We start from the raw sequence: 21,175 nt of genomic DNA on the forward strand, positions 1-21,175 counted from the left end.
CCCCTGTCCCTGTGACTACTACTCCCCCTGTGACTACTACTCCCCCCGTCCCTGTGACTACTACTCCCCATGTGACTACTACTCCCCCTGTCCCTGGAGCCCTGTGAGGCTGTGACTACTACTCCCCCTGTCCCTGGAGCTCTGTGACTACTACTCCCTCTGTCCCTGGGGCCGGAGTCCTGTGACTACTACTCCCCCTGTCCCTGTGACTACTACTCCCCCTGTCCCTGTGACTACTACTCCCCCTGTCCCTGTGACTACTACTCCCCCTGTCCCTGTGACTACTCCCCCTGTCCCTGTGACTACTACTCCTCCTGTCCCTGGGGCCCTGTGACTACTACTCCCCCTGTCCCTGTGACTACTACTCCCCCTGTCCCTGTGACTACTACTCCCCCCGTCCCTGTGACTACTACTCCCCCCGTCCCTGTGACTACTACTCCCCCTGTCCCTGTGACTACTACTCCCCCCGTCCCTGTGACTACTACTCCCCCTGTCCCTGTGACTACTACTCCCCCTGTCCCTGTGACTACTCCCCCTGTCCCTGTGACTACTACTCCCCCTGTCCCTGGGGCCCTGTGACTACTACTCCCCCTGTCCCTGTGACTACTACTCCCCCCGTCCCTGTGACTACTACTCCCCCTGTCCCTGTGACTACTACTCCCCCGGTCCCTGTGACTACTACTCCCCCTGTCCCTATGACTACTACTCCCCCTGTCCCTGGGGCCCTGTGACTACTACTCCCCCTGTCCCTGTGACTACTACTCCCCCTGTCCCTGTGACTACTACTCCCCCTGTCCCTGTGACTACTACTCCCCCCGTCCCTGTGACTACTACTCCCCCTGTCCCTGTGACTACTACTCCCCCGGTCCCTGTGACTACTACTCCCCCTGTCCCTGTGACTACTACTCCCCCGGTCCCTGTGACTACTACTCCCCCTGTCCCTGTGACTACTACTCCCCCTGTCCCTGTGACTACTACTCCCCCTGTCCCTGTGACTACTACTCCCCCGGTCCCTATGACTACTACTCCCCCTGTCCCTGGGGCCCTGTGACTACTACTCCCCCCGTCCCTGGGACTACTACTCCCCCTGTCCCTGGGGCCCTGTGACTACTACTCCCCCCGTCCCTGGGACTACTACTCCCCCTGTCCCTGGGGCCCTGTGACTACTACTCCCCCTGTCCCTGTGACTACTACTCCCCCTGGCCCTGGGGCCCTGTGACTACTACTCCCCCTGGCCCTGGGGCCCTGTGACTACTACTCCCCCTGTCCCTGTGACTACTACTCCCCCTGTCCCTGTGACTACTACTCCCCCTGTCCCTGGGGCCCTGTGACTACTACACCCCCTGTCCCTGTGACTACTACTCCCCCTGTGACTACTACTCCCCCCGTCCCTGTGACTACTACTCCCCATGTGACTACTACTCCCCCTGTCCCTGGAGCCCTGTGAGGCTGTGACTACTACTCCCCCTGTCCCTGGAGCTCTGTGACTACTACTCCCTCTGTCCCTGGGGCCGGAGTCCTGTGACTACTACTCCCCCTGTCCCTGTGACTACTACTCCCCCTGTCCCTGTGACTACTACTCCCCCTGTCCCTGTGACTACTACTCCCCCTGTCCCTGTGACTACTACTCCCCCTGTCCCTGTGACTACTACTCCCCCTGTCCCTGTGACTACTCCCCCTGTCCCTGTGACTACTACTCCTCCTGTCCCTGGGGCCCTGTGACTACTACTCCCCCTGTCCCTGTGACTACTACTCCCCCTGTCCCTGTGACTACTACTCCCCCCGTCCCTGTGACTACTACTCCCCCCGTCCCTGTGACTACTACTCCCCCTGTCCCTGTGACTACTACTCCCCCCGTCCCTGTGACTACTACTCCCCCTGTCCCTGTGACTACTACTCCCCCTGTCCCTGTGACTACTACTCCCCCTGTCCCTGTGACTACTCCCCCTGTCCCTGTGACTACTACTCCCCCTGTCCCTGGGGCCCTGTGACTACTACTCCCCCTGTCCCTGTGACTACTACTCCCCCCGTCCCTGTGACTACTACTCCCCCTGTCCCTGTGACTACTACTCCCCCGGTCCCTGTGACTACTACTCCCCCTGTCCCTATGACTACTACTCCCCCTGTCCCTGGGGCCCTGTGACTACTACTCCCCCTGTCCCTGTGACTACTACTCCCCCTGTCCCTGTGACTACTACTCCCCCTGTCCCTGTGACTACTACTCCCCCCGTCCCTGTGACTACTACTCCCCCTGTCCCTGTGACTACTACTCCCCCGGTCCCTGTGACTACTACTCCCCCGGTCCCTGTGACTACTACTCCCCCTGTCCCTGTGACTACTACTCCCCCTGTCCCTGTGACTACTACTCCCCCTGTCCCTGTGACTACTACTCCCCCGGTCCCTATGACTACTACTCCCCCTGTCCCTGGGGCCCTGTGACTACTACTCCCCCCGTCCCTGGGACTACTACTCCCCCTGTCCCTGGGGCCCTGTGACTACTACTCCCCCCGTCCCTGGGACTACTACTCCCCCTGTCCCTGGGGCCCTGTGACTACTACTCCCCCTGTCCCTGTGACTACTACTCCCCCTGTCCCTGTGACTACTACTCCCCCGGTCCCTGTGACTACTACTCCCCCTGTCCCTGTGACTACTACTCCCCCTGTCCCTGTGACTACTACTCCCCCTGTCCCTGTGACTACTACTCCCCCGGTCCCTATGACTACTACTCCCCCTGTCCCTGGGGCCCTGTGACTACTACTCCCCCCGTCCCTGGGACTACTACTCCCCCTGTCCCTGGGGCCCTGTGACTACTACTCCCCCCGTCCCTGGGACTACTACTCCCCCTGTCCCTGGGGCCCTGTGACTACTACTCCCCCTGTCCCTGTGACTACTACTCCCCCTGGCCCTGGGGCCCTGTGACTACTACTCCCCCTGGCCCTGGGGCCCTGTGACTACTACTCCCCCTGGCCCTGTGACTACTACTCCCCCTGGCCCTGTGACTACTACTCCCCCTGTCCCTGTGACTACTACTCCCCCTGTCCCTGTGACTACTACTCCCCCTGTCCCTGGCGGCCGGCGGGGAGGCTGCAGTCGGCTCCTTCCCTCCCATCTATCACTCCCTGACATGTAGGCAGCGAATGGCGGGCGGAGGGCAGATCCCGGTCACTCAGCCGCGGCCGCACTTGTTGCAACAACAAAAAAGGCAAAAGGTGGCGATAAAAAAATGATCCCGTGAGGAGCGAGAAAAAAGGGCTGACACCAGAGAGGAGCAGCGTGCGGAGCGCCGGGACCAGAGACAGGATACGGGACAGCCGGCACCGTGCGGACAACATACGGGACAGCCGGCGCCGTGCGGACAACATACGGGACAGCCGGCGCCGTGCGGACAACATACGGGACAGCCGGCGCCGTGCGGACAACTTAAGGGACAGCCGGCGCCGTGCGGACAAGATACGGGACAGCCGGCACCGTGCGGACAAGATACGGGACAGCCGGCACCGTGCGGACAACTTAAGGGACAGCCGGCGCCGTGCGGACAAGATACAGGACAGCCGGCGCCGTGCGGACATCATACGGGACAGCCGGCGCCGTGCAGACAACATACGGGACAGCCGGCGCCGTGCGGACAAGATACAGGACAGCCGGCACCGTGCGGACAAGATACGGGACAGCCGGCGCCGTGCGGACAACTTACGGGACAGCCAGGAAGGGTCCGGACTGACAGGATATAACACCACCGGGGAGCCGGGACCGTGCAGCTGAGCCAGGGCTACCGGGACTGAGGACACTAAGGAATCCAGGACCGTGCACACAGGAAAGTGCAGCCACAACAGAGCTACCGGCACCGCCAGCACCGTGCAGAGATACCTCTGCTACCGGCACCGGGACAGCCAGGATCGTGCAGCTAAGAGACTGCACCGGGTCCAGCACCACCGAGCGCACAGGACCGTGCAGGCTGACAGCCAGGACCGAGCACACAGCACCGAGCAGCCGGCACCGGGGCCGGTGATTTCTGGGGCTGGCCGGGATACTGCACAGCCGGGAGCAGGATGGTGGATAACACCAGTGTGGCCAGCAAATCTGCACTGGTGAGTGGACGCCAGAGTCCTCATCTGCCGGGGACCGGGGGCTGTGTATATGGGGTACAGGGGGCTGTGTATATGAGGTACAGTGTCAGTACAGGGGGCTGTGTATATGGGGTACAGTGTCAGTACAGGGGGCTGTGTATATGGGGTACAGTGTCAGTACAGAGGGCTGTGTATATGGGGTACAGTGTCAGTACAGAGGGCTGTGTATATGGGGTACAGTGTCAGTACAGGGGGCTGTGTATATGAGGTACAGTGTCAGTACAGAGGGCTGTGTATATGGGGTACAGTGTCAGTACAGAGGGCTGTGTATATGGGGTACAGTGTCAGTACAGGGGGCTGTGTATATGAGGTACAGTGTCAGTACAGAGGGCTGTGTATATGGGGTACAGTGTCAGTACAGAGGGCTGTGTATATGGGGTACAGGGGGCTGTGTATATGGGGTACAGTGTCAGTACAGGGGGCTGTGTATATGGGGTACAGTGTCAGTACAGAGGGCTGTGTATATGGGGTACAGTGTCAGTACAGAGGGCTGTGTATATGGGGTACAGGGGGCTGTGTATATGGGGTACAGTGTCAGTACAGGGGGCTGTGTATATGGGGTACAGTGTCAGTACAGAGGGCTGTGTATATGGGGTACAGTGTCAGTACAGGGGGCTGTGTATATGAGGTACAGTGTCAGTACAGAGGGCTGTGTATATGGGGTACAGTGTCAGTACAGAGGGCTGTGTATATGGGGTACAGGGGGCTGTGTATATGGGGTACAGTGTCAGTACAGAGGGCTGTGTATATGAGGTACAGTGTCAGTACAGGGGGCTGTGTATATGGGGTACAGTGTCAGTACAGAGGGCTGTGTATATGGGGTACAGTGTCAGTACAGGGGGCTGTGTATATGAGGTACAATGTCAGTACAGAGGGCTGTGTATATGGGGTACAGTGTCAGTACAGAGGGCTGTGTATATGGGGTACAGGGGGCTGTGTATATGGGGTACAGTGTCAGTACAGGGGGCTGTGTATATGGGGTACAGTGTCAGTACAGAGGGCTGTGTATATGGGGTACAGTGTCAGTACAGAGGGCTGTGTATATGGGGTACAGGGGGCTGTGTATATGGGGTACAGTGTCAGTACAGGGGGCTGTGTATATGGGGTACAGTGTCAGTACAGAGGGCTGTGTATATGGGGTACAGTGTCAGTACAGGGGGCTGTGTATATGAGGTACAGTGTCAGTACAGAGGGCTGTGTATATGGGGTACAGTGTCAGTACAGAGGGCTGTGTATATGGGGTACAGGGGGCTGTGTATATGGGGTACAGTGTCAGTACAGGGGGCTGTGTATATGGGGTACAGTGTCAGTACAGAGGGCTGTGTATATGGGGTACAGTGTCAGTACAGAGGGCTGTGTATATGGGGTACAGGGGGCTGTGTATATGGGGTACAGTGTCAGTACAGGGGGCTGTGTATATGGGGTACAGTGTCAGTACAGGGGGCTGTGTATATGGGGTACAGTGTCAGTACAGAGGGCTGTGTATATGGGGTACAGTGTCCGTACAGAGGGCTGTGTATATGGGGTACAGGGGGCTGTGTATATGGGGTACAGTGTCAGTACAGGGGGCTGTGTATATGGGGTACAGTGTCAGTACAGAGGGCTGTGTATATGGGGTACAGTGTCAGTACAGAGGGCTGTGTATATGGGGTACAGGGGGCTGTGTATATGGGGTACAGTGTCAGTACAGGGGGCTGTGTATATGGGGTACAGTGTCAGTACAGGGGGCTGTGTATATGGGGTACAGTGTCAGTACAGAGGGCTGTGTATATGGGGTACAGGGGGCTGTGTATATGGGGTACAGTGTCAGTACAGGGGGCTGTGTATATGGGGTACAGGGGGCTGTGTATATGGGGTACAGTGTCAGTACAGGGGGCTGTGTGTATGGGGTACAGTGTCAGTACAGGGGGCTGTGTATATGGGGTACAGTGTCAGTACAGGGGGCTGTGTATATGGGGTACAGTGTCAGTACAGAGGGCTGTGTATATGGGGTACAGTGTCAGTACAGAGGGCTGTGTATATGGGGTACAGTGTCAGTACAGGGGGCTGTGTATATGGGGTACAGTGTCAGTACAGGGGGCTGTGTATATGGGGTACAGTGTCAGTACAGGGGGCTGTGTATATGGGGTACAGTGTCAGTACAGGGGGCTGTGTATATGAGGTACAGTGTCAGTACAGAGGGCTGTGTATATGGGGTACAGGGGGCTGTGTATATGGGGTACAGTGTCAGTACAGGGGGCTGTGTATATGGGGTACAGTGTCAGTACAGGGGGCTGTGTATATGGGGTACAGTGTCAGTACAGGGGGCTGTGTATATGGGGTACAGTGTCAGTACAGGGGGCTGTGTATATGGGGTACAGTGTCAGTACAGGGGGCTGTGTATATGGGGTACAGTGTCAGTACAGGGGGCTGTGTATATGGGGTACAGTGTCAGTACAGGGGGCTGTGTATATGGGGTACAGTGTCAGTACAGGGGGCTGTGTATATGGGGTACAGTGTCAGTACAGGGGGCTGTGTATATGGGGTACAGTGTCAGTACAGGGGGCTGTGTATATGGGGTACAGTGTCAGTACAGGGGGCTGTGTATATGGGGTACAGTGTCAGTACAGGGGGCTGTGTATATGGGGTACAGTGTCAGTACAGGGGGCTGTGTATATGGGGTACAGTGTCAGTACAGGGGGCTGTGTATATGGGGTACAGTGTCAGTACAGGGGGCTGTGTATATGGGGTACAGTGTCAGTACAGAGGGCTGTGTATATGGGGTACAGTGTGAACTGCGTCCGACCAGACCTATGGCTTTTATTACCGGTGTTTTCTAACTTTAGTTTTGGGGGTCATATTATAGGTTTTCAGAGTCCTTTATTTTATCATATTTTAGTCATTTATCGTGTCATCGCGGAGATCCTCATCACTGTCCCCATCAGGGCTCACATTCTATTTTCCCTATGAGTCTTTGGAGTGTGGGAGGAAACTAGAGAACCCAGAGGAAACCCACGCAAACACAGGGAGAACATACAAACTCCTTGCAAATGTTCTTGGTGGATTTTAACCCAGGACCTTAGCGCTGCAAATTAACAGTACTAACAACTGAGCCAGCGTGCTGCCCTATGTATAGTACAGTGTTATCCACTTAGCCACCATGCTGCTCTATATATAGTGCAGTGCTAACCACTGAGCCACCGTGCTGCCCTACATATAGTACAGTGCTAATCACTGAGCCTCCATGCTGTGCTATATATAGTACAGTGCTAACCACTGAGTCACAGTGCTGCCCTGTATATAGTACATTGCTAATTACTGAGCCACCGTCCTGCCCTATATATAGTACAGTGCTAACTACTGAGCCACTGTCCTGCCCTATATATAGTACAGTGCTAACTACTGAGCCATCGTCCTGCCCTATATATAGTACAGTGCTAACTACTGAGCCACTGTCCTGCCCTATATATAGTACAGTGCTAACCACTGAGCCTCTGTGCTGCCCTAAGTGTGTAGATATGGTCAAGGGCGGAGTACTGGGGGCAGAGGGGCTGCCACATATCTCTGGTTCATATACTAGGGTCTGAACAATTCTAGAATATGTATATTGGGGAGGGGTCTCAGTTGGGTTTAGGGGTCCTGTATCTGTACAGAGGTTACGACGTTCTGTGTCTCGGGGGCTGAGGTTGTACATGGAGTCCTGTGTGTTTCTTGGTCCGGGGGCTGAGGTTGTACATGGAGTCCTGTGTGTTTCTTGGTCCGGGGGCTGAGGTTGTACATGGAGTCCTGTGTGTTTCTTGGTCTCGGGGGGCTGAGGTTGTACATGGAGTCCTGTGTGTTTCTTGGTCTCGGGGGGCTGAGGTTGTACATGGAGTCCTGTGTTTCTTGGTCCGGGGGGCTGAGGTTGTACATGGAGTCCTGTGTGTTTCTTGGTCCGGGGGGCTGAGGTTGTACATGGAGTCCTGTGTTTCTTGGTCTCGGGGGGCTGAGGTTGTACATGGAGTCCTGTGTTTCTTGGTCCGGGGGCTGAGGTTGTACATGGAGTGCTGTGTGTTTCTTGGTCCGGGGGGCTGAGGTTGTACATGGAGTCCTGTGTTTCTTGGTCCGGGGGCTGAGGTTGTACATGGAGTCCTGTGTGTTTCTTGGTCCGGGGGGCTGAGGTTGTACATGGAGTCCTGTGTGTTTCTTGGTCTCGGGGGGCTGAGGTTGTACATGGAGTCCTGTGTGTTTCTTGGTCTCGGGGGGGCTGAGGTTGTACATGGAGTCCTGTGTGTTTCTTGGTCCGGGGGGCTGAGGTTGTACATGGAGTCCTGTGTGTTTCTTGGTCTCGGGGGGCTGAGGTTGTACATGGAGTCCTGTGTGTTTCTTGGTCCGGGGGGCTGAGGTTGTACATGGAGTCCTGTGTGTTTCTTGGTCTCGGGGGGCTGAGGTTGTACATGGAGTCCTGTGTGTTTCTTGGTCTCGGGGGGCTGAGGCTGTACATGGAGTCCTGTGTGTTTCTTGGTCTCGGGGGGCTGAGGTTGTACATGGAGTCCTGTGTGTTTCTTGGTCCGGGGGGCTGAGGTTGTACATGGAGTCCTGTGTTTCTTGGTCCGGGGGCTGAGGTTGTACATGGAGTCCTGTGCGTTTCTTGGTCCGGGGGGCTGAGGCTGAGGTTGTACATGGAGTCCTGTGTGTTTCTTGGTCTCGGGGGGGCTGAGGTTGTACATGGAGTCCTGTGTGTTTCTTGGTCTCGGGGGGCTGAGGTTGTACATGGAGTCCTGTGTGTTTCTTGGTCCGGGGGGCTGAGGTTGTACATGGAGTCCTGTGTTTCTTGGTCCGGGGGCTGAGGTTGTACATGGAGTGCTGTGTGTTTCTTGGTCCGGGGGCTGAGGTTGTACATGGAGTCCTGTGCGTTTCTTGGTCCGGGGGGCTGAGGCTGAGGTTGTACATGGAGTCCTGTGTGTTTCTTGGTCTCGGGGGGGCTGAGGTTGTACATGGAGTCCTGTGTGTTTTTTGGTCTCGGGGGGCTGAGGTTGTACATGGAGTCCTGTGTGTTTCTTTGTCCGGGGGGCTGAGGTTGTACACGGAGTCCTGTGTGTTTCTTGGTCCGGGGGGCTGAGGCTGAGGTTGTACATGGAGTCCTGTGTGTTTCTTGGTCCGGGGGGCTGAGGTTGTACATGGAGTCCTGTGTTTCTTGGTCCGGGGGCTGAGGTTGTACATGGAGTCCTGTGTGTTTCTTGGTCTCGGGGGGCTGAGGTTGTACATGGAGTCCTGTGTGTTTCTTGGTCCGGGGGCTGAGGTTGTACATGGAGTCCTGTGTGTTTCTTGGTCCGGGGGCTGAGGTTGTACATGGAGTCCTGTGTGTTTCTTGGTCTCGGGGGGCTGAGGTTGTACATGGAGTCCTGTGTGTTTCTTGGTCCGGGGGCTGAGGTTGTACATGGAGTGCTGTGTGTTTCTTGGTCTCGGGGGGCTGAGGTTGTACATGGAGTCCTGTGTGTTTCTTGGTCCGGGGGCTGAGGTTGTACATGGAGTCCTGTGTGTTTCTTGGTCCGGGGGGCTGAGGTTGTACATGGAGTCCTGTGTTTCTTGGTCCGAGGGGCTGAGGTTGTACATGGAGTGCTGTGTGTACAGTGCTAACCACTGAGTCACCGTGCTGCCCTGTATATAGTACATTGCTAATTACTGAGCCACCGTCCTGCCCTATATATAGTACAGTGCTAACTACTGAGCCACTGTCCTGCCCTATATATAGTACAGTGCTAACTACTGAGCCATCGTCCTGCCCTATATATAGTACAGTGCTAACTACTGAGCCACTGTCCTGCCCTATATATAGTACAGTGCTAACCACTGAGCCTCTGTGCTGCCCTAAGTGTGTAGATATGGTCAAGGGCGGAGTACTGGGGGCAGAGGGGCTGCCACATATCTCTGGTTCATATACTAGGGTCTGAACAATTCTAGAATATGTATATTGGGGAGGGGTCTCAGTTGGGTTTAGGGGTCCTGTATCTGTACAGAGGTTACGACGTTCTGTGTCTCGGGGGCTGAGGTTGTACATGGAGTCCTGTGTGTTTCTTGGTCTCGGGGGGCTGAGGTTGTACATGGAGTCCTGTGTTTCTTGGTCCGGGGGGCTGAGGTTGTACATGGAGTCCTGTGTGTTTCTTGGTCCGGGGGGCTGAGGTTGTACATGGAGTCCTGTGTTTCTTGGTCCGGGGGGCTGAGGTTGTACATGGAGTCCTGTGTTTCTTGGTCCGGGGGCTGAGGTTGTACATGGAGTCCTGTGTGTTTCTTGGTCCGGGGGGCTGAGGCTGAGGTTGTACATGGAGTCCTGTGTGTTTCTTGGTCTCGGGGGGCTGAGGTTGTACATGGAGTCCTGTGTGTTTCTTGGTCCGGGGGGCTGAGGTTGTACATGGAGTCCTGTGTTTCTTGGTCCGAGGGGCTGAGGTTGTACATGGAGTCCTGTGTTTCTTGGTCCGGGGGCTGAGGTTGTACATGGAGTGCTGTGTGTTTCTTGGTCCGGGGGGCTGAGGTTGTACATGGAGTCCTGTGTTTCTTGGTCCGGGGGCTGAGGTTGTACATGGAGTCCTGTGTGTTTCTTGGTCCGGGGGGCTGAGGTTGTACATGGAGTCCTGTGTGTTTCTTGGTCTCGGGGGGCTGAGGTTGTACATGGAGTCCTGTGTGTTTCTTGGTCTCGGGGGGGCTGAGGTTGTACATGGAGTCCTGTGTGTTTCTTGGTCCGGGGGGCTGAGGTTGTACATGGAGTCCTGTGTGTTTCTTGGTCTCGGGGGGCTGAGGTTGTACATGGAGTCCTGTGTGTTTCTTGGTCCGGGGGGCTGAGGTTGTACATGGAGTCCTGTGTGTTTCTTGGTCTCGGGGGGCTGAGGTTGTACATGGAGTCCTGTGTGTTTCTTGGTCTCGGGGGGCTGAGGTTGTACACGGAGTCCTGTGTGTTTCTTGGTCCGGGGGGCTGAGGTTGTACATGGAGTCCTGTGTGTTTCTTGGTCCGGGGGGCTGAGGTTGTACATGGAGTCCTGTGTGTTTCTTGGTCTCGGGGGGCTGAGGCTGAGGTTGTACATGGAGTCCTGTGTGTTTCTTGGTCCGGGGGGCTGAGGTTGTACATGGAGTCCTGTGTTTCTTGGTCCGGGGGCTGAGGTTGTACATGGAGTCCTGTGTGTTTCTTGGTCTCGGGGGGCTGAGGTTGTACATCGAGTCCTGTGTGTTTCTTGGTCCGGGGGCTGAGGTTGTACATGGAGTCCTGTGTGTTTCTTGGTCTCGGGGGGCTGAGGTTGTACATGGAGTCCTGTGTGTTTCTTGGTCCGGGGGCTGAGGTTGTACATGGAGTCCTGTGTGTTTCTTGGTCCGGGGGCTGAGGTTGTACATGGAGTCCTGTGTGTTTCTTGGTCTCGGGGGGCTGAGGTTGTACATGGAGTCCTGTGTGTTTCTTGGTCTCGGGGGGCTAAGGTTGTACATGGAGTCCTGTGTTTCTTGGTCCGGGGGCTGAGGTTGTACATGGAGTCCTGTGTGTTTCTTGGTCCGGGGGCTGAGGTTCTACATGGAGTCCTGTGTGTTTCTTGGTCTCGGGGGGCTGAGGTTGTACATGGAGTCCTGTGTGTTTCTTGGTCCGGGGGCTGAGGTTGTACATGGAGTGCTGTGTGTTTCTTGGTCCGGGGGCTGAGGTTGTACATGGAGTCCTGTGTGTTTCTTGGTCCGGGGGCTGAGGTTGTACATGGAGTCCTGTGTGTTTCTTGGTCTCGGGGGGGCTGAGGTTGTACATGGAGTCCTGTGTGTTTCTTGGTCTCGGGGGGGCTGAGGTTGTACATGGAGTCCTGTGTGTTTCTTGGTCCGGGGGCTGAGGTTGTACATGGAGTCCTGTGTGTTTCTTGGTCTCGGGGGGCTGAGGTTGTACATGGAGTCCTGTGTGTTTCTTGGTCCGGGGGGCTGAGGTTGTACATGGAGTCCTGTGTGTTTCTTGGTCCGGGGGGCTGAGGCTGAGGTTGTACATGGAGTCCTGTGTGTTTCTTGGTCTCGGGGGGGCTGAGGTTGTACATGGAGTCCTGTGTGTTTTTTGGTCTCGGGGGGCTGAGGTTGTACATGGAGTCCTGTGTGTTTCTTGGTCCGGGGGGCTGAGGCTGAGGTTGTACATGGAGTCCTGTGTGTTTCTTGGTCTCGGGGGGCTGAGGTTGTACATGGAGTGCTGTGTGTTTCTTGGTCCGGGGGGCTGAGGTTGTACATGGAGTCCTGTGTGTTTCTTGGTCTCGGGGGGCTGAGGTTGTACATGGAGTGCTGTGTGTTTCTTGGTCCGGGGGCTGAGGTTGTACATGGAGTCCTGTGTGTTTCTTGGTCTCGGGGGGCTGAGGTTGTACATGGAGTCCTGTGTGTTTCTTGGTCCGGGGGCTGAGGTTGTACATGGAGTGCTGTGTGTTTCTTGGTCCGGGGGCTGAGGTTGTACATGGAGTCCTGTGTGTTTCTTGGTCTCGGGGGGCTGAGGTTGTACATGGAGTCCTGTGTGTTTCTTGGTCTCGGGGGGCTAAGGTTGTACATGGAGTCCCGTGTTTCTTGGTCCGGGGGCTGAGGTTGTACATGGAGTCCTGTGTGTTTCTTGGTCCGGGGGCTGAGGTTGTACATGGAGTCCTGTGTGTTTCTTGGTCTCGGGGGGCTGAGGTTGTACATGGAGTCCTGTGTGTTTCTTGGTCCGGGGGCTGAGGTTGTACATGGAGTGCTGTGTGTTTCTTGGTCCGGGGGCTGAGGTTGTACATGGAGTCCTGTGTGTTTCTTGGTCCGGGGGCTGAGGTTGTACATGGAGTCCTGTGTGTTTCTTGGTCTCGGGGGGGCTGAGGTTGTACATGGAGTCCTGTGTGTTTCTTGGTCCGGGGGCTGAGGTTGTACATGGAGTCCTGTGTGTTTCTTGGTCTCGGGGGGCTGAGGTTGTACATGGAGTCCTGTGTGTTTCTTGGTCCGGGGGGCTGAGGTTGTACATGGAGTCCTGTGTGTTTCTTGGTCCGGGGGGCTGAGGCTGAGGTTGTACATGGAGTCCTGTGTGTTTCTTGGTCTCGGGGGGCTGAGGTTGTACATGGAGTCCTGTGTGTTTTTTGGTCTCCGGGGGCTGAGGTTGTACATGGAGTCCTGTGTGTTTCTTGGTCCGGGGGGCTGAGGCTGAGGTTGTACATGGAGTCCTGTGTGTTTCTTGGTCTCGGGGGGCTGAGGTTGTACATGGAGTGCTGTGTGTTTCTTGGTCCGGGGGGCTGAGGTTGTACATGGAGTCCTGTGTGTTTCTTGGTCTCGGGGGGCTGAGGTTGTACATGGAGTGCTGTGTGTTTCTTGGTCCGGGGGCTGAGGTTGTACATGGAGTCCTGTGTGTTTCTTGGTCTCGGGGGGCTGAGGTTGTACATGGAGTGCTGTGTGTTTCTTGGTCCGGGGGCTGAGGTTGTACATGGAGTCCTGTGTGTTTCTTGGTCTCGGGGGGCTGAGGTTGTACATGGAGTCCTGTGTGTTTCTTGGTCTCGGGGGGCTAAGGTTGTACATGGAGTCCTGTGTTTCTTGGTCCGGGGGCTGAGGTTGTACATGGAGTCCTGTGTGTTTCTTGGTCCGGGGGCTGAGGTTGTACATGGAGTCCTGTGTGTTTCTTGGTCTCGGGGGGCTGAGGTTGTACATGGAGTCCTGTGTGTTTCTTGGTCCGGGGGCTGAGGTTGTACATGGAGTGCTGTGTGTTTCTTGGTCCGGGGGCTGAGGTTGTACATGGAGTCCTGTGTGTTTCTTGGTCCGGGGGCTGAGGTTGTACATGGAGTCCTGTGTGTTTCTTGGTCTCGGGGGGGCTGAGGTTGTACATGGAGTCCTGTGTGTTTCTTGGTCCGGGGGCTGAGGTTGTACATGGAGTCCTGTGTGTTTCTTGGTCTCGGGGGGCTGAGGTTGTACATGGAGTCCTGTGTGTTTCTTGGTCCGGGGGGCTGAGGTTGTACATGGAGTCCTGTGTGTTTCTTGGTCCGGGGGGCTGAGGCTGAGGTTGTACATGGAGTCCTGTGTGTTTCTTGGTCTCGGGGGGCTGAGGTTGTACATGGAGTCCTGTGTGTTTTTTGGTCTCCGGGGGCTGAGGTTGTACATGGAGTCCTGTGTGTTTCTTGGTCCGGGGGGCTGAGGCTGAGGTTGTACATGGAGTCCTGTGTGTTTCTTGGTCTCGGGGGGCTGAGGTTGTACATGGAGTGCTGTGTGTTTCTTGGTCCGGGGGGCTGAGGTTGTACATGGAGTCCTGTGTGTTTCTTGGTCTCGGGGGGCTGAGGTTGTACATGGAGTGCTGTGTGTTTCTTGGTCCGGGGGCTGAGGTTGTACATGGAGTCCTGTGTGTTTCTTGGTCTCGGGGGGCTGAGGTTGTACATGGAGTCCTGTGTGTTTCTTGGTCCGGGGGCTGAGGTTGTACATGGAGTGCTGTGTGTTTCTTGGTCCGGGGGCTGAGGTTGTACATGGAGTCCTGTGTGTTTCTTGGTCTCGGGGGGCTGAGGTTGTACATGGAGTCCTGTGTGTTTCTTGGTCCGGGGGCTGAGGTTGTACATGGAGTCCTGTGTGTTTCTTGGTCCGGGGGGCTGAGGCTGAGGTTGTACATGGAGTCCTGTGTGTTTCTTGGTCCGGGGGGCTGAGGGTGTACATGGAGTCCTGTGTTTCTTGGTCCGGGGGGCTGAGGGTGTACATGGAGTCCTGTGTTTCTTGGTCCGGGGGGCTGAGGTGGTACTCTGTGTTTCTGGGGTGCTTTGCCCTGTATACGGGATACTACTGCTGCTATACATAGGGGAGGGGGCTCGGACTGCAGCCCATGTGCCCTTTATACCGCATCCATGACAGCTATGTGTTCTCTTATCTATTAATTCTTTATTGTGCCATTAAATAAATACTGACGTGGTCAAAGATCATCATGGTGCGGGGCGAGCGCTATATGTGTTAGTAAACATGTCCTCCCCCTGCACACGCCTGACACCTACACGACTCACGTACGACCAACGTCCGGGGACATTTGTCTGAAGTTTATAGATTTCTAAAAAAAAAATTGAAAGTAAAATTGGAAAATACATAAATAAAATTACTTTATTTCACATTGAAAAGTCAGCGGCAAGTGTCAGAAATACTCCGAGAAGAAAGCCAATAACTTCTGGCAATGATTGGGGGGTGAATGCTCCAGTGTCAGTAACGCGGTATTATCGGGGTCCTCCTCCACCCTTTGCCGCCTGCCGTTTCCTTTCCTCCGCGGGTCGCACCCCATTAACCCGTCTCTTTTTATTATGATGATGATGTCGTTCCATCAACTCTTTAATTTTGTTAAATTGTTTTAATGATTTTTTTTTTCTTCCTCCCCGTCAAATGATGTGAAATGGTGGAATTGAGCGGATCTCGGCGGGGAAGTGACCGCATTGATTTATCTGGTCAGTACTGTAGCCCAGAGATTTTATTTTTCTAATTAAAATAATGAATTACACGGGATTAAATGTCCAGCGCTCGGGTCCCGAAAAACGGAGAATTCCAAGGACTGAAATAATAGTGGCGGTTACTGCATATAGCAGATCGTTAACTTCATCCTCACCGTCCTGCTGAATCCTCGTGCCCCTCACGGGCAGTGGTGGCCGATGACCAGCGCTCCACCTGGGTTTGCTCCGATTACAGCTCCCGGTGGTCGGGCTCCATGACGATTTGTCGTTTCTGGCCACTTTCCTGCACTTTTGGCTTCTAACCGGACGTCGCATAAACGGCTGGCAAAATTAAATATGTTTGTAAAATGGTTCCTTACGTCTTCATCTTCATATGAGCGAGCGGTGAAGTCGAAGAAAATCGCATTATTAAGAAAATTACATTTCTAATAATATTTAGTGGCAGCCAATATCCCCTAATATAAACTATGATCAATACATTATTATTATCATTATTCTTCCATTACCTGTTTATTCTCCTATTTAATTAACAGTATAATTTTATTACATTTTAATATTGTTTTTGTTTTATTAGATTATTTTCCTTTTCTCTTTTTTGTCTCCTATGACATTTTTTTTATTATTATTTCTATAATTTCTTATTTTTCTACAATTTCATATTTATTCGTTTATTATTTTTCACTGTTATTCTGTTTTTATTTCCATATTTTATTAAATTATATTTTACATTATTTTGATCTGTTTTTGTTGTTTTTGTATTTCAGATTTTGTTTTCTGTTTTGTTTTACGCTTTAGTTTTTGATTTGATCGTATTATTTTGTGTAATTATATTATTACGTCAGTTTATTATCTGATGGCACACAGCGGCATACCTATACCTACTATTCAGGTTTAGTGTCGTATGCGCAGACCTTTATCATTTCATCTGTATACATTTATATACATGTTCCTGATGGGGACGTGATAACATATCTGAGAATCTACATGAAAAGATAATATTTTTCCTCCTTTCTTTTCTGTACGGATGCATGTTATAGTCAGAGGGATACATTGTATCTGATACTATATACTATGTTGTTCTCCTCTTCCTATAGGTGATACATTGTATCCAAAACTATATACTATGTTGCTCTCCTATAGGTGATACATTGCATCCAATACTATATACTATGTTGCGCTCATCCTATAGGTGATACATTGTATCCCATACTATACACTATGTTGCTCTCCTCTTCCTATAGGTTATACATTGTATCCTATACTATATACTATGATGTTTTCCTCTTCCTATATCCTTCTATATCAACTCTCCAGTAATATACAGTCTTTTTTTGCCTCTAAATCTCATTGCTTCAGATGGATCTCCATAGATCCACTACCTCTGGGAGCATTTTGGATCCAGTATCAGATAATTTCCTTATTATCCCCTTTTTTTTCAGATAATCTCTAGAATTTGAGATTAAATCGGGAAGATTTTTTTTTTCCCCTGTCAGACAAGTTGTCTTTTTACTTCAGTGATAAAAAGACTGAAATGAATGTAAATAATATAATTTATAAATGTAATATGAAGAGACATTACCAGACTCCTCCAGGGGTCACAATCCATTATATCCGACCAGCAGAGGAGCCTACGAGAGCAGAGGATAGGAGGTTTTATCTGTGGGTGATTGCTGCCGTCTTACCCCACTTCATGACATCTAGGGAAGTGACAGGATGCTCCATACTAGAAAATAATCCCTTCTTTTCCCAGTGGTAGACATTTAAGGACAGTCATGAAGACAAGGCCGTAGACCGCACCCATGGCAGACCGTCTTCATAGAATCGTGGGTTGTGACTTGCTCTTTTTAGCTGTCACAATGTCGACTATTGTAGTAACAGACACTATTTTTTACTATCCAGCTGCCGCTCACGTCTCTGAAGTAATGGAGCAGGCGAGGTAGATGCTTGCAGGCCCCTAGATGATCCCATGGCGGTTCTTCATGAACATCATCTATAGATCATGGCACATAGATGATCCCATGAGAGTTCGTCTTAGTGGTCACCACCTTTCAGGCGTAGATGATCCCATGAGAGTTCGTCTTAGTGGTCACCACCTTTCAGGCATAGATGATCCCATGACAGTTTTCTATATTTATGGACTTCATCGTTAGATTATGGACCATAGATAGTCCCATGAGAGTTGTTCTTCATGGACATCATCTGTGAGCCGGAGCCTGTAGGTGATCTCACAGTTGATCTTTATGGACACCATGTATAGGTTGTGGACCATACATGATGCCATGACAGTTCATTTTCATGGTGATCATCTATGAGCGTTATCTCTGACCTTGTCCTCTCCACATTGGATGCAAACACCGCGGTGGCCTTAGAAGGTATTTGCTGCACTGTGGTCATGTAGATTAGTTGGTTGAGGAAGTTCTTCTCCAGAAGGACCAAGTATTTGGAGGAGTGCGGAAGTCTTCACCCCTCGCTGTGATTTATGGCGCTTCCCCGGATTCTGCCGCTTTCTGTCTCAATGTTGAGTCTGTAAGTGAAGAGACAGAAGCCAGGAAGACTCCTCTGATTAGCGGCCGGGCCATTCTGTTTAGGGTCTTGATCACCAAGAAGGGATCATTTTCCTCTTACCCTGATTCTTCTCTTCCGGGTGATTGTGACGTCTTCACAAGCCATTAATGATACGGTATTGTTCTTCCGGGTGATTACTGGGCGATTGTCTGTAATTGTGTCCATGGACTTATCACTATATACCCTAAACAGAGGTAACGGAGGGGGCACTTCAGTGAGGGCCCCTCTATTACTCAGTCCGGGGGACCACTGCTGTGTCTGATGAGACTGCCGGAGAGGAGACAGAGCAGATCCTACAAGGGTGCAAGTGTAATTAATAGTGGACGATCCTAGTGGACCACCCCTTTAACGTGGGAACTGGACCTGGGACAAGTCACAGGGCAGGGACTAATCTGGACCTCCAAAGTGGCTGATAACAGAGAATAGTAGAGAGCTGCTTAACCAATGGATAGAAGAGTAAAGGCCCCCGGTCCTGCAGGGCCTGGCTGTATGGCGCAGATGAGAGGACTAGTGGGGTGACGGCCCCCTGTCCTAGCACCGTGCTACACTGTATCCAGGCCGTGCACGCTCAGACATTGTGGTGACATTGTTGCAGCGGTCACATCACCGCCCTTATTATGTGAGTGGCGGCTTTATTCTCGGTGATGACAGTGAATGGAGCAGGTGAGAGTCGGCAGCGGATGGCTGACAGCGGCCGCCCCTCCTCCGCCTCCTCATTTGATCATTCAATTTGTTGATTACATTGCACGACGTTTCCTCCTATAAATCAGGATTATTACGTCTGTCGCCGGCCGCTCATCTCACATCCTAATTCTCCAATCAATGAACAAATTCTTATTGTGATGAATGATCCACAACCTGAGGCCGGGACTATGGAGGCTCCCGGGTGTAATAGAGAGAGGCCGGGACTATGGAGGCTCCTGGGTGTAATACAGAGGCCGGGGTGTAATAGAGAGAGGCCGGGACTATGGAGGCTCCAGGGTGTAATACAGAGGCCGGGGTGTAATAGAGAGAGGCCGGGACTATGGAGGCTCCCGGGTGTAATACAGAGGCCGGGACTATGGAGGCTCCCGGGTGTAATACAGAGGCCGGGACTATGGAGGCTCCCGGGTGTAATACAGAGGCCGGGGTGTAATAGAGAGAGGCCGGGACTATGGAGGCTCCAGGGTGTAATACAGAGGCCGGGGTGTAATAGAGAGAGGCCGGGACTATGGAGGCTCCTGGGTGTAATACAGAGGCCGGGGTGTAATAGAGAGAGGCCGGGACTATGGAGGCTCCAGGGTGTAATACAGAGGCCGGGGTGTAATAGAGAGAGGCCGGGACTATGGAGGCTCCCGGGTGTAATACAGAGGCCGGGACTATGGAGGCTCCCGGGTGTAATAGAGAGAGACCGGGACTATGGAGGCTCCTGGGTGTAATACAGAGGCCGGGGTGTAATAGAGAGAGGCCGGGACTATGGAGGCTCCAGGGTGTAATACAGAGGCCGGGGTGTAATAGAGAGAGGCCGGGACTATGGAGGCTCCCGGGTGTAATACAGAGGCCGGGACTATGGAGGCTCCCGGGTGTAATACAGAGGCCGGGGTGTAATAGAGAGAGGCCGGGACTATGGAGGCTCCAGGGTGTAATACAGAGGCCGGGGTGTAATAGAGAGAGGCCGGGACTATGGAGGCTCCCGGGTGTAATACAGAGGCCGGGACTATGGAGGCTCCTGGGTGTAATACAGAGGCCGGGGTGTAATAGAGAGAGGCCGGGACTATGGAGGCTCCCGGGTGTAATACAGAGGCCGGGGCTATGGAGGCTCCTGGGTGTAATACAGAGGCCGGGTTGTAATAGAGAGAGGCCGGGACTATGGAGGCTCCCGGGTGTAATACAGAGGCCGGGACTATGGAGGCTCCCGGGTGTAATACAGAGGCCAGGGTGTAATAGAGAGAGGCCGGGACGATGGAGGCTCCAGGGTGTAATACAGAGGCCGGGGTGTAATAGAGAGAGGCCGGGACTATGGAGGCTTCCCGGTGTAATACAGAGGCCGGGGTGTAATAGAGAGAGGCCGGGACTATGGAGGCTCCCGGGTGTAATACAGAAGCCAGGGTGTAATAGAGAGAGGCCAGGAATATGGAGGCTCCAGGGTGTAATACAGAGGCCGGGGTGTAATAGAGAGAGGCCGGGACTATGGAGGCTCCCGGGTGTAATACAGAGGCCGGGACTATGGAGGCTCCCGGGTGTAATACAGAGGCCGGGACTATGGAGGCTCCCGGGTGTAATACAGAGGCCGGGGTGTAATAGAGAGAGGCCGGGACTATGGAGGCTCCAGGGTGTAATACAGAGGCCGGGGTGTAATAGAGAGAGGCCGGGACTATGGAGGCTCCTGGGTGTAATACAGAGGCCGGGGTGTAATAGAGAGAGGCCGGGACTATGGAGGCTCCAGGGTGTAATACAGAGGCCGGGGTGTAATAGAGAGAGGCCGGGACTATGGAGGCTCCCGGGTGTAATACAGAGGCCGGGACTATGGAGGCTCCCGGGTGTAATAGAGAGAGGCCGGGACTATGGAGGCTCCTGGGTGTAATACAGAGGCCGGGGTGTAATAGAGAGAGGCCGGGACTATGGAGGCTCCAGGGTGTAATACAGAGGCCGGGGTGTAATAGAGAGAGGCCGGGACTATGGAGGCTCCCGGGTGTAATACAGAGGCCGGGACTATGGAGGCTCCCGGGTGTAATACAGAGGCCGGGGTGTAATAGAGAGAGGCCGGGACTATGGAGGCTCCAGGGTGTAATACAGAGGCCGGGGTGTAATAGAGAGAGGCCGGGACTATGGAGGCTCCCGGGTGTAATACAGAGGCCGGGACTATGGAGGCTCCTGGGTGTAATACAGAGGCCGGGGTGTAATAGAGAGAGGCCGGGACTATGGAGGCTCCCGGGTGTAATACAGAGGCCGGGGCTATGGAGGCTCCTGGGTGTAATACAGAGGCCGGGTTGTAATAGAGAGAGGCCGGGACTATGGAGGCTCCCGGGTGTAATACAGAGGCCGGGACTATGGAGGCTCCCGGGTGTAATACAGAGGCCGGGGTGTAATAGAGAGAGGCCGGGACGATGGAGGCTCCAGGGTGTAATACAGAGG

General features: G+C 53.7%; 1 protein-coding gene across 1 annotated transcript in view; it reads left to right on the forward strand.

Annotated features, from left to right (window-relative positions):
* Window positions 1-3,109: 3,109 nt before the first annotated feature.
* Window positions 3,110-21,175, forward strand: part of ARID3C (AT-rich interaction domain 3C) — a 172,777-nt gene continuing 154,711 nt past the window's right edge. The window contains exon 1 of the mRNA XM_077281322.1: window positions 3,110-4,088. Coding sequence (XP_077137437.1) covers window positions 4,050-4,088 — 39 coding nt within the window. The 5' untranslated portion in view covers window positions 3,110-4,049. The remainder of the gene's footprint in view (window positions 4,089-21,175) is intronic.

This window comes from Ranitomeya variabilis, chromosome 1 (genome assembly GCF_051348905.1).
Source record: "Ranitomeya variabilis isolate aRanVar5 chromosome 1, aRanVar5.hap1, whole genome shotgun sequence".
NCBI classification, from domain to species: Eukaryota; Metazoa; Chordata; class Amphibia; order Anura; family Dendrobatidae; genus Ranitomeya; species Ranitomeya variabilis.